Raw genomic sequence first — 14,529 nt, 5'->3', positions numbered from 1 at the left:
AAACAAAAGCATTTTACTCGTTGACCTAGTTCTTAATACTATAATAGGACTTTTCTATAAGCTTAAGTTTACTACAAACTTTGAACTTTTCCAGAGATATCAACTGTTAGTTTATTGTAAAATTGTATAAAATTTCCTTTAAATGAATTACTTATTTTATGTAGTCTAGTATATTGCACTGCAAGTTTATTTTTGCTTCTAATGTTCAAATTATTGCAGTCACATTTTCTCTTAAATTTAGAAATATTTTTGCGAACATCATTAAAATTTTCGGATATGTATTGGCTAAAAACTGTCATTATCCTAACATCTTTAAATTTACCATTTATTGCACATTACTCTTTTATTGCACACCAATCATGTAAACCCATTACCAGACACGGGTCTCCTCCCACAATGAGAAGGGTTTGGGCCGTAGTCCACCACGGTGGCCCAGTGCGTATTGGTGGACTTCACACTCCTTTGAGAACGTTATGGAGAACTCTTAGGCATGCAGGTTTCCTCACGATGTTTTCCTTCATCGTTGAAGCTAGTGCTATTTTAATACTTAACATAAAATCCATATAACTTAGACAAGTAAGAGATGCGTAATTCGAACTCGGTCCTCCGATAGTGAAGCCAAGTCCTAACCACTGGGCTATCACCGCTAAGTGCAGTAAAGTGGGATAAAATACAACACAGCGTATACAATTAGCGGGGTGCTCTTTTTGCTATCACCATCACACATCGCCACGCAAAACTGTTGGGAACCGTTTATTTTCCTAGGATAAAAAGTAGCCTATATTACTCCGTCCTTTCAACTAACTCTCTGCCAAAAACTAATTGATTCAATGTTTTGTGCGTGATGGAAGGGCAAACAACTTTCGCATTTCAATTAATAGTTAGGAACGGACGGAAAGCTAAAACGCTTGGCGAAACTTGTCGGTACGGAATTTCGAACTCGCCCCCGCTGGGAATCGAACCCGGCAAGTCACATTTGTAAGATCAAAGTATACAGCGCCAGTCGACAAAAAATAAATAAAAAAAATTAAAACGTAATAATGGGAGCAAGATCAATCGTTGAGTATGATCAAGTATGAGGTGACCTTACCGAAAAACAAAGCAAACACTGATGATCTCACTACACGTACAAACTTACGTACAGTCCTACACCCTCGATGTAGAACAGTGGAGTACTGGGAGTCGTCACAATACAATTTTTCACCGATCGCCTACATGAAGGATGACTTTTTAAAATTTTTTTGATTACGTATCTCACAACAGCTTTACGAAATGCTATGAGAATTAACCTTAATTTGCTATACTTCGCGAAAAGCAGGAGAATCTGAATGGTGTAATTTATAATATCTCAATTTTTATACTCCACACCAAACAGATCATCGGCAATGTACCCTTTCCGCACGTGTTTACGAGCATCCTCAGGAGATGTAGGCTTTATTTTCATAATATATCATGGAATTCCGCAAAGTGCTGCTATCCAATACTTACGACAGGCGTAAAGCTCGCGGACTTTGATCAAAAAAAAAAATACAAAGTGACGTGTGACAGCAACGATCGCAACGAACCCTAAGCCCCTTTTGTTAAAAAAAATATTATTTGTTCTTATAGCGGCAGAAGACATTAAACATACTGTGTAAATTTCATCTCTCTACCTATATTTATTCATTATTCATATTCTATATTGTTCGTGGTATAAGACCTCGATTGAAATCAGTTAGGTTTGACTCCTTAATGAGGTTCGGTAAGTAATGTCTTAATTTTAAAACATTATATCTTACAATACGTATACAACTAAATAAATATACTACGACAATACACACAACGCCATCCAGCCCCAAAATAAGCGTTGCTTGTGTTATAAATAATATTACATAAATGCTTATAATATATAGAATAAACGCCCAGACACTGAAAAACCTTAATGTTGCATTTTTCTAGTTGTGGGAATCGAATCCACAGCCTTGGACTCATTAAGCAGAGTCGCTGCCCACTGTGCCAATCAGCCATCAAACTATACTTTAATTTAAACAAAACAATAGAATCCTAAATATATAACGGATCTTTATAGTAAGTAACTAAATTATTATGATACAAACATTTTTAATTTCAACACTGAACTTTCGACTCCACGTATCTTTTGGTCCGACGAGTCGCATCTACCTTGAAAGCACATCTATTATGTTGCTAATGAGACGCAATTTTTCATCCCCTACCCAAAGATGAGCTTTGGCGAAGTATAAAAGAACCTAAAACTAGAACGATCGCATCATTGTTGCATTTTGCCTACTCTATTACTTCGCTGTGCAGTGTTTTTCGTTTTTTAAGATGAAGGTAAGCTGTATATTTATGGATATTAAACATCATCATCATCAGGCTAACAGTTTCCCACTGCTGGGCACAGAACAGAGCCCACCAGCATGGCTTATTAGAACGATGGAGTGTAACATATGCTTTGTAATTTTTTATCCCAGGAAAATAATCGAAACCCACGGGATTGTAAAAGCGGACGAGGACGTTCAACAGTATTTCGTAATTTCGTTACAAGTGGATATACGGATGTTCCACTGCCTCGTTGGTCGTTGGTGAGCAGGTTCGGCTGCAGATCACAAGGTTCTAAGTTTTCCGGCCCGGGACTATAAATAAGTTAAGAAATTAGTGGTGAGTCCGTACCCGAGAGAGCATGTTAAGCTGTCGCTCCTGCACCTGACCTCTTTACGGTTGTGTCAGATTACCGGCCCATCGGACTATGGTTGTGAGGGAATATAGAGTGCACCTGTGTTTGCACACAAACTTATACACTATACCAGAGGCGATATAGACCAGGGCGTGTTTGTAACCTTCATAGCTTTAGTTATAAGTTAACGAACTTAGTTATCGCCTTTAACTCACTTCTATGTCATATTTTACATGTAACGTACGCATCAAAAGTGCCATCTGTGTGCCTATTTGAATAAAGAAATATTTGACTTTGACTGTTATATCTCCCGCGTAGTTGGAAAATATCTGGAGATTGATCGGCCAGGAAAACTGTTTATGTGGCATTTTTTGTGAAACCACAATTGTTCAATTTTTGTATTAATATTTTCATTTTCAAATTGAATTAAGGAACCGCTTAAACCGTAAACACAAGATGAACAATCTTTTTTTTTATTTCAGTGTTTATTTGTCATAATTATGTTTGCTGCGTTTGCAATGGCTGAACTTCCACCATCTAACAGGTAATTAACTAATATAAACATCATCATCATATCAACCCATTACAGGCCCACTACAGGGCATAGGTCTCCTCCCACAATGAGAAGGGGTTAAGGCCGAAAGCCACCACGCTGGACTAATGCGGATTGGTGGACTCCACACACCTTTGAGAACATTATGTAGAAATCTCAGGCTTGCAGGATTCCTCACGATATCCTTCACCGTTAAAGCAAGTGATATTTTAATTACTTAAAATGCATATAACTTAGAAAGTGAAGTCGAGCTCCCACCAATGCCCCAATTTAGTTCGGAACATTGTATGTAAATTACAACGTGTCTAAGGCACTCCAAGAAAATTCTTGGGCGCAATTGGAGCTTGTTTTCCAAACAAGATTAACAGACTGATTAGGAGACAGGCAAGATACGCCATAGCGGCCATAACAGGACACTTTGGCACAGGGTCCATGCTGCTCAAAATGGGCATAATTGATGACCCTACCATGTAGGGCCTGCAACGAGGACGTCGAGTCCATGGAACATTTGCTTTGTGAATGCGACGGATTGGCTAGAAAGCGGTTGGGCCTCTTGGGGGTGGCCTATCCACAACCAGAGGGTTACTGTACCTCCAACCTAAAAGCTTCAATCAAACTCTTAGAGTGGATTTTTGAAGCTATTTAGGGTGAGGGGGATACAAGGACGGGGCGAGCACAAAAGATCCTGGAGGGTCGAAGTGCATCCGCTGAAGCGGGCCTCATTACAAAATAGATAGATTGTATGTAAATTTAAAGAAATGATTAATTAGTTCATTCCTCATCAGCTACCTTCCACCTCCACCATCGAGTCGCAACACCGGATATCCCCAGGGCCCTCAGGCTGTACCTTTCCCAGGGGCACCTCAAGTTATTGCAGCCAGGAATCTGGAGCCAGGACGTGGACTTAGCAGCAGCTTCTCCAGGTAATTCAAAAACAACCTTATTCTAAACTAACTGTTTGCCGCGACTTCGTCTGCGTTTGATTTTGTTTTTAAAGTATTCAGTATTGCTAAGCCTTAAATGAGGGGTTTGCTGCTGTCCACTGATGCGTTCTGTCCTCTATCTTCAACCACATTCATCAGATCTAGAAAAAGTTTGGGCAAAATTAAACACATATATATATATAGTACATAAATAATTATTTAAATCCCTACTAATATTATAAATGTGAATGTAAGTTTGTTTGTTACGCTTTCATGCAAAAACTACTGAACCGATCATCATGAAATTTTGTACACATATTCCTAAAGGTATTAGAAGTAATATAGGATGCTTTTTATCCCAAAATTAAGCTCAGTTCTTTTGGGAGAGGGTACGACAAAACGCCGTCAAATGATAACCGATTCAAATAATTACTTACTCACTTACTTTTCTTATATAAGAATACACAACTTAAAAATTTCAGTAGAATTACACCTAAATTGAATGCCACATGTCTTTCTAAAAACAAAAACAAACGCAGACGAAGTCGCGGGCAACAGCTAGTCGGTTATAATTTGTCGGAGTTATGGTGTAAAATCGCCAAACACTTTCATCCCCACTCCCAAAGGAACCGAGCTTACTGTCGGGATAAAAAGTATTCTATATTACTTCTAACACTTCCAAGAATATGTGTACAAAGTTTCATGAGAATCCGTTGAGTAGTTTTTGCGTGAAAGTGTAACAAACAAACTTACATTTTCCGCCAAGTGTTTTAGCTATCCGGTACGATACGCATAGAACCCGATTAGGAGTATCGGTTTCATATAACTGCCATACCCCCTAAGGCCATATGAAAATAGGCTAGCCCGCTACCATCTTAGACTGCATCATCAATAACTAGGGTGAGATTGCAGTCAAGGATTACCTGGTAGTAGAATAAAAAAAAACTCAGTTTTTACCAGAAGGGCTAACATGCGCTGGGCGACATGATTATATCTACCGTTTTGTCGTCCTACTTCTATGGGATAACACGAGAAAATTGATCTTCATAATACTTTTTTCTTCTCCTGACTAGCTCGTGAAACCAGGGAAGCCTCGATTATATCAGGGGATATAATCGGGGGATATAATTGTTAAATTTTATCCCCCGATTATATCCCCTGATAAAACAAGGGATAAAATTTACGTGTCCACCTGTCAAAGCAAGGCAATAGGGATTAGGAGAAGTTTACCCCCGTTTACTATTTGGATATTATTTCCACATATGCGGCAGTGCTCTGAGAGTTCATAAAGCTGTGGGCGAAATTAAACATTCTGTTCTTTCTACAAGTAGAAAAAAATCTCTGCTGCCGTTGTGAAGCAAAAGTAGAAAAACTGAAGGTCCTAAAGAATAAGCAGGCTAAACTGGCAGCGGGCGTCTCATGCCTGCGGTAGAACCGATGGCCGTTGAGGCAGACATGTTTATTTTTTTAGTAGTCATTGACGGACTAAGCTGAAGGTGGTCCGCCTATACACAGAGCAACACTTCACAGGGCATGCAAGGACACCGCCCTGCGTCCATCAATTTGAGGCGTCGGAGCCTCCACCAGAGAGGGTACATTGCCGAAGATCTGTTTGGTGTGGAGTATAAGGATTGAAGAAATTACACCATACATATTCTCCTGATGTTCGCGGAGTATAGCAAATTAGGCTTAATTTTCATAATATATTATGGATTTCCGCAAAGCAATGCCTGCTTCTATGCAATATCCACCGGCGCATTCCTAGGAGATCCCGGAGCCTCCCATTATGTACTGAGGCTAGCTACGGTCGCTACGGAGGGGGTTTCAGCGGGCAAAAATCCCACATAGCCCGATTCTCCCGGGAAAATAGGGTATCTTCTAGGAAGCGTCATCAAAAAAAAAAGGTGTTAAGCCTCATGTGCCTGAAATTACAAATAAACAAGTACTTCCCTGGACGAGCTCTGTCACAAAAAGACCTGATCAGACCAGGCCAGAAAAAGATCAGAAACTAACATTACAATTGCAACCACGGCATTGCAACAATGCTGCTAAGCGGCAGAAATAAGCACGGTGGTAGTACTTCAACGGAAAAGCTCCGTCACAAAAAGCTCCGTCACAAAAAGTTCCGTCACAAAAAGTTCCGTCACAAAAAGCTCCGTCACTAAAAGTTCCGGCCCAAAAAGCTCCGTCACAATAAGCTCCGTCATAAAAAGCTCCGTCACAAAAAGCTCCGTCACAAAAAGCTCTTCTACAACTCAAAATATGTTCTAGTGTGGATATACAACTGGGTAACATCGATTAAGTCTATCTTTCAGGGGCGGTTCACACGATCACTCTGCCCAGGGAAGGTTGGGTTCAGGTAGTGAGGGTTACAATGACAACTCTGCTGCATACGGAAGGAACGACATCGACGCTATACCGGTTTGTACTAAATACATACTCATATGCTTATTTTATTTCATACTAGCGTACCCAGCCCGCTTCGCCGGGCTACATTTTGCTTTATTTTATTTAAACAATAAACTTACATCATTAAATTTTTAATTTAAGTCTCATAATATATAAAATCATTTATTTCTCTCCGTATTCATTCCCTCATATTCTCTTCTCGAGCGGGTGAAAATCATTATCTACACACATGTACACCCAACAATAGAATATCATCATAGTAAATAAAAGCTGTATTTGGCAGTTTGACAATTCAAAAATAGGAGTGCTCTGATCGTAACCAAACTTTACAGGATTACTCGCCGGTCAATCCGGAGATTCCCTGAAAGTTTCATTGAAATCGGTCCAGCCGTTTCGGAGCCTATACGGAACATACCCACACACTTTCTCTTTTATATATATATATATATAGATAGATACATAGATGTTTTTTTAGACGGCCGATTGGCGCAGTTTGCAGCAACCCTGCTTTCTGAGTCCCTGGCCGTGGGTTCGATTCCCACAACTGGAAAATGTTTGTGTGATGAGCATGAATGTTTGTCAGTGTCTGGGTGTTTATATGTATATTCTAAGTATATATGTATATTATTCATAAAAATATTCATCAGTCGTCTTAGTACCCATAACACAAGCTACGCTTACTTTGGGGCTAGATAGCGGTGTGTGTATTGTCGTAGTATATTTATTTATTTATGCTCGGACATGGTAAAAAAATGAAAAATAAGTATATTGAAAATTTTGTTCTATTTTAATGTCGTTAGGTAATTTATTATACATTCAACAATGCTCCTTCAAAGCTTATGTTTTTCTTACCGTAATATCCTATTTGATATTAGCACCGATTCTGTGCGTGTTGCCAGTGATGACTTACGGAACTGAGACACGGTCAGATTCACTCAGCGGGCGATGGAGAGAGCTATGCTAGGATTATCTCTACGTGATCAACTCAGAAACGAGGTGATCCGAAGAAGAACTAGAGTTACCGACATAGCTCAGCGAGTCGCGAAGCTGAAGTTTCAATGGGCAGGGCACATAGCTCGGAGAACCGATGGACGTTGGGGTCTTAAGGTGCTGGAATGGCGACCCCGCACCGGTAAACGCAGCATAGGCCCCCAACGAGGTGGACGGATGACATCAGGCGAGTCGCTGGGAGCCGCTGGAGGCAAGCGGCCCAGGACCGTGTATTGAGGAACTCCCTACAAAAGACCTGTCCAGCTGTGTACGTCGATTGGTTGACATGATGATGATTCTGATGACGGATTCTGTGTACAGGAGCCAGCAAACTACAACTTTGGCTACATGGTGACCGACTTCAACGAGGGCACTGACTTCGGCCACCACGAGGAACGTCTCGAGGAGAAGGCCCAGGGGGAATACCACGTGGTGCTACCTGATGGCAGGAAACAGGTACGTGGGAAGTTTGAGCCATAAATTAAAACAAAAACTAAATAATTTATTTCAAGTAAGCCCACTGTAACCTCTTTTGGAATGTCAAGTACGTATTTTGTAGTGACTCTACCACCGGTTCGGAAGGCAGATTCTACCGAGAAGAAGCCGGCAATAAACTCAGCAGTTGCTCTTTTCCAACATCATATAACAATTTAGCAATCTCATATAAGATGAAAGCGGAGCGGACCAATTTATGTTACTACATTTATAAGATACTAGCTGTTGCCCGCGACTTCGTCTGCGTTTGTTGCTTTTTTTTTATGTGGCATTTAAATTAAAATTTGGAATTCTTAGAAAAAAAACTGGTGTAGTTTTTAAAAAGTAATTTTTCAAATCACTTGGTAACAATATCTTAAAATAACTGTCTGGTCAGTCTTAGCTCCTATCACTTACAAAGAATAGTAATCGTTACAGGAAGAATCGAAATCGCATTGTTAGTTGATTCATATGCTAAAGGTTAACGAAGAATATTTCTAACATTTTTTTTTAGTCCTAGCACTGAAGTCCTCATAAATGTGGCAGGAATTATATATTCAGTATCGCTAAGCCTTAAATGAGGGGTTTGCTGCTGACCGCTGAGGAGTTCTGTCCTCTATCTCCAACCACATTCATCAGATCTACACAAAGTTTGGGCAAATAAAACACATATTATAACCTCTATAGTACAAAAATAATTATTTAAATCGGTTGTCATTTGTCGGAGTTATGTTGTAAAATCGTTAAACGCTTTCATCACCTCTCCCAAAGGAACTGAGCTTAATGTCGGGATAAAAAGTATCCTATGTTACTTCTAATACTTCCAAAAATATGTGTACAAAGTTTCATGAGGATCGGTTTAGTAGTTTTTGCGTGAAAGCATAACAAACAAACTTACATTGACATTTATAATATTAGTAGGGATAGAGATAGGAATTATTTCAATTACATTTATAAAATAGGATTACTTTTTTTAATTAAATCTAACATAAACTTAATTACAGACCGTAAGCTACGAAGCTGACGAGCGTGGCTTCAAACCCCAGGTGAGCTACCAGGATTCCGAGGACCTCACCCGCTCCGGAGGGTACGACACCAACGCCAGCACCCGTAGCCATGCCAACGGATACCAGAGCGCTGGACACGACGCCCGTGGCTATTGACTCAGAATATGGCTTATTGTATTATTTAATGCAATTTTCACTTATTTTATATAATTTTAATAGAATATTGGAAATACATAATACTGATTGCACAGAATTACGAAAATACAGAATCATCATTCAGTTGTTATTGCATGCAGTGCATTGTGTCCAAAAACAGTGAAACCCGCGCAAGTCTCACTTCACATCCGCAAAATGTTGCTAGCTCACAAACTTTCCCATTTTCCCCACGGTAAATGTTTAGAACATTTGAGGTAAAAGGATTATTGTCAACTGCTAAAGGATATGCAGTGACTAACTGTCTGTTTGAGAAACACTACGCAAATGAAGTGGTTCTTGATGCTTCATTTATGGTCGTGTACACGGTTTCTGTATGTTTTTAATTCTTTTAATGACTGCATTCTGAGTGCGTATTCTATTCATCCTGTTATTCAATCAATCATCACTTCAACCGATTGAAGTCCACCGCTGGACATAGGTCTTTTGTAGAGAGTTCCAAAGTCCACGGTCCTGGGCCGCTTGTTTCCAGCGGCTCCCAGCCACTCGTTTGATGTCGTCTGTCCACCTCGTTGGGGGCCGATCAACACTGCGTTTACCTGTGCGGGGTCGCCATTCCAACACCTTGGAACCCCAACGTCCATCGGTTCTCCGAGCTATGTGCCCCGCCCATTTCCACTTCGGCTTTGCAACTCGCTGAGCTATGTCGGTAACTCTGGTTCTTCTACGGATCTCCTCATTTCTGATTTGATCACGTAGAGATACTCCCAACATTGTACTCCCAACTATAGTCACTCAGTATACATATAAAAAATTCGCTTGCATTAATATATTTTTTTAAGTTATTTAAGGAGCAAAAATATATGTGGGTATTTTTATAAATAACTACCCATTCTTTGAAATAAATTTTGTTTGTCTGATATTTAGAATTACGTATTGTACTTTTCGTACTTTCAAATTTAGTTTTATTTTCAAATTAAATTATGTCTGTTCATACCTAATTTGTGTTTGCATTTATATCTATATATATAAAAATGTTATGTCGGTTTGTTGTGTACGCTTCAAAAACTCAAAAAGTTCTGCACCGATCGAGTTGAAATTTTAGCATGATATATAATACGCATCAAGGATTGTTTTTACCTATCTTTCTCAACCATCCAATGTGCCACAGCGAAGCGTGGCAGGGTACAGCTAGTATCTTTATATATATATTTTTTGTGTGCGTGTGTATGTCACTGAACTCCTCTTAAACGGCTGGACCGATTTGAATGAATTTTTTGGTATGCGTTTGGGTGGCACCCTGGATGGTTTAGATTCACAAATCAGCCCGATGGCGCTGGGGTCTGCTAGTCTTCGTATATAACTTTGAATACCTACCTACTCATAAACGGTTTTTGCATTTATATACCTTGATAGTTTTGGTGGTCAAAGTTGAAGTTTTCAAGTAAAAAAAAGCCAAAATTTATTTCTAGTAGACTTACTCTATAAGCACTTTGGAGACGTAAATTCCGTCTGCCGGAAGGCAGATTCTTCTGAGTCGCCGGTAAGCACTAACACTTGCTCTTTTAGAACATTAGCAATTTAACCACAGAATATAACAACTACTTTGTCACAGAGGAAAAACGGAACAGAGGCAAAGCTTCATACAAGCGCGCTACGATAGGTACATTACTACAAGCTTGAGGCGCGTGTGTGTGTGAGCACAGGCGCTACGTCGCGTACGGAGGGAAATCGGTTTATACCGGCTCGGCCTGTGCTCAAGCTCAAGGGCCACAGTACACGTCGTGCGTCGTATTTTCATATAATTTAATGTTGATGATAGTAATTTAATAATTTAAATACGGTTTTTTATTACTTAGTTTCTTCGGTCACGTGTCCAGGCGTAATAACGTGTCCATTGAGCGACTTGTGGTTCAAGGTAAAGTAGAAGGTACCAGAGCACGCGGAAGATCACCGATGAGATGGACGGACCAAGTGAAGACTACAATCGAGGCTCCTCTACATGAATGCGCAAGAAAGGCAACCGTTAGAGAAGAGTGGCGAAGTTTTGTAAAGCGAGCCACAACACCGAGATGACGACCTGTCAAGACTGAAACGACTAAGAAGAAGAATTACTTACTTGATTTTTTTATTAATGATCTGCACTTTATTTAGAGTTCTCTTGACTTCTTTTGACGGCCGGGTAGCGCAGTGGGCAGCGACCCTGCTTTCTGAGTCCAAGGTCGTGGGTTCGATTCCCACAACTGGAAAATGTTTGTGTGATGAGCATGTATGTTTTTCAGTGTCTGGGTGTTTATCTGTATATTATAAGTATTTATGTGTATTATATTCATAAAAAAATATTCATCAGCTATCTTAGTACCCATAACACAAGCTACGCTTACTTTGGGGCTAGGTGGCGATGTGTGTATTGTCGTAGTATATTTATTTATTTATTTATTCTCCCTTCTTCTCTTCTCTCTCTGGGCTTGTCTGCGCTCTTGGTCGGCTGGAACCTTCCGTTATACGTAGTGCCACTGGTACAGCTCCCCGTTGGGTCACTCCAGCCAGCCGAGCTCACTCAAGAAGCTTAGCAGGCCGCCCAGGTCGCCAAGTGCTTCAGGGAGTGATGCCGGGGAGCCAAGGTATGCTTCGCGTTGCTCTGCTACTCCTCTACATCGGATCGAATCGGATCGGATGTTATTTAGACTTATTATCAACTGTAAATATAAGATGCGTACAACGGACGGTCCCAGACCAACCAAGTGCGGAAAAGGCCAAGGAACAGAACGAGAAGAACTGTAAATATTTATTAATATAGTGTTCGCAAAAAAATCTCCAAATTTAAATTAATAGGTAATTTTAAATGAGTAAGTATGTACCTAAATGTAAAAATAACTTAATGAATGAATTAATGAATGAATACACCACAGAGAAAATTTACAGAGATACAATTAAAACAGCACAATAAGGTAGAACGTACAATTTGGCGGCCTTATCGTTAAATAGCGATCTCTTCCAGGCAACCAAAGGCATACAAGAAAATGCTATACTGTAATTAATGTTTTAATAAATATTGCTTTTATATATTTTCTCGCTATTGAAGTGAAAAGTTGTATGTATCACGCGATAGCAAAGTTTTTTGTTTATTGTGCATTGGAATGCCTCACTAGGCTCAGGATTCTGATTTACCAAATTCTTCCTAGCTCGAATCCTTCACTAGCTCGGGATTTAAACTAGGCAATCACAAAAACTTTGCCATCTTGTTGACCTATTGTTTATTAAATTGAATCCTCCTGTAACAACCCTACCAAAATTCATAGTTATAAATTTTTCTTGCTTCTTAGAAGCTTTGACTCTGACGTTGACTCTTCCGTTTCTCCTCTGTGACTTTGTGCCGGGTGATCTTTTGGTTATTAATAAGTATTACAACATTCCAAATTTTGAGGAAATATTTTCAAAAAAGAGTAGAGAAGAATGCCTTGCCTGAAGATGAAGTGACTGCAGAATCACTGAATCAGTTTAAGAATAGACTGGATAAACATCAAAAAGACAAAGAGCGCAAGAAATGATATAGACGCATCAGCGAAAGCTGCTTAGTCTACTATATAATAATAATAATAATATAATATTACATTTCATTTAAAACAACATAAAAAACATCGTTGTTAGATCGATAATTCGTTTCTAATTATGTACGCATTTGAGCACTATGCTCTATGCTCCAAACCCCTTTATCCCATGAGGAGGCCTGTACCTGGGCACACTGCTGGCAGTGGATTAGTTAGATAAATAAATAAATATACTAAGACAATACACGCATCACCATCTAGCACCTTTTTTTTTTTACTGGGAAATGCATTGACGCATCCCTCCCGGAGACAGGTAAGAAATAATCTAATCTGTTTCCGGAAGGGCATGTGGGACTCGCCGACACGAGACCAGAATACCCACTAAAACCCAGCGGAACCGTCTACGCCATACCGAGACACCGCAGGATCGCTTTCACCATCTAGCCCCGAGGCAAGCGTAGCTTGTGTTATGGGTACTAAGACGACTGATGAATATTTTAATGAATAATAAACATAAATACTTATAATATAGAGATAAACACCTAGACACTGAGAAACATTCATGTTCATCACACAAACATTTTCTAGTTGTGGGCCACCACGGCCACCACCACCCACGGCCTTGGACTGGACTTGGACTCAGAAAGCAGGAACACTGCCCACTGCGCCAATCGGCCGTCGTAATTGATGTTCTAAGGACGATGATGATGATAAATATTGTTTAGTGAATTAAGACGATTTGATACTTGCCGTAATATTTGTTCTCCGATTGAACGGTCACGATCATTTTGATTGCGTAACTCTTAATCGATGGCAAACAATAGTTATTAGTGATATGAGCCAATATTTGTCTAGAACTGAGACCGACAGCTTGACGTGCTCACCAAGGCACGGGGTGGAAAACGGCAAACTGCCTAACCCCACCTAATTATGGGTTGAATGAATGAACGAATGAATGCACTTTCAATTTACCTACACCACAGAGAATGAAAAAAAATTGCAAATACAATTTAATATAAAAGTTAAGGTAGAAGGCAAAATTTTGCAGCCTTATCTGTACATATAAGTATCGATATCCTCCAGGCAATCAAAGTCGTAAAGTATGGTAGGTTTCCGACCTTATATCTTTAAACGAGCAGTTCTTGTATATATATCTATATATATATCCCTACTATCCCTATCCCTACTTAATATTATAAATGTCAATGTAAGTTTGTTTGTTACGCTTTCACGCAAAAACTACTTAACCGTTCCTCATGAAATTTTGTACACATATTCTTGGAAGTGTTAGAAGTAATATAGGATACTTTTTATCCCGACATTAAGCTCGGTTCCTTTGGAAGTGAGGATGAAAGTGATTGACGATTTTACACCATAACTCCGACAAATTATAACCGATTTTAAATAATTATTTTTGTAGTAAGTATAGAGGTTATAATATGTGTTTAATTTTGCCCAAACTTTGTGTAGATCTGAATGTGGTTGGAGATAGAGGACAGAACTCTTCAGCGGGCAGCAGCAAACCCCTCATTTAAGGCTTAGCGATACTGAATACTAAATTTTTTTTAGAACTACAACTAAATTGAATGCCACATTAAAAAACAAATTCAAATGCAGGCGAAGTCGCGGGCAACAGCTGGTGTATTATAAAACAATTAAATGTACAACAATATAAAATATATTCAATCCATGTAAATGTGTAAACACACAAATACATGGCTTTATCTTCCACATTAAAATCGGTTTATAAGTAGTATTTTTTTATCGGCAGAGTATTCGAGTATGAAATATACAA

At 39.4% G+C, this 14,529-nt stretch overlaps 1 protein-coding gene across 1 annotated transcript; it reads left to right on the top strand.

Annotated features, from left to right (window-relative positions):
* Window positions 1-2,325: 2,325 nt before the first annotated feature.
* LOC120634728 (pro-resilin-like) lies at window positions 2,326-9,186 on the top strand. Its single transcript, XM_039905502.1, has 6 exons — window positions 2,326-2,331; window positions 3,157-3,218; window positions 4,013-4,150; window positions 6,466-6,571; window positions 7,871-8,005; window positions 9,028-9,186. The coding sequence occupies exons 1-6, from the start codon at window positions 2,326-2,328 to the stop codon at window positions 9,184-9,186; spliced, it is 606 nt and encodes a 201-aa protein (XP_039761436.1).
* Window positions 9,187-14,529: the final 5,343 nt, after the last annotated feature.

The sequence above is a fragment of the Pararge aegeria genome, chromosome 25, assembly GCF_905163445.1.
Source record: "Pararge aegeria chromosome 25, ilParAegt1.1, whole genome shotgun sequence".
NCBI lineage: Eukaryota > Metazoa > Arthropoda > Insecta > Lepidoptera > Nymphalidae > Pararge > Pararge aegeria.
This window is presented reverse-complemented; position numbering and strand designations above follow the sequence as displayed.

Coding starts and splice junctions, on each gene's coding strand:
- LOC120634728 (XM_039905502.1), top strand. Junction 6,572..7,870: donor ACGACATCGACGCTATACCG/GTTTGTACTAAA, acceptor TTCTGTGTACAG/GAGCCAGCAAACTACAACTT. Junction 8,006..9,027: donor TACCTGATGGCAGGAAACAG/GTACGTGGGAAG, acceptor ACTTAATTACAG/ACCGTAAGCTACGAAGCTGA.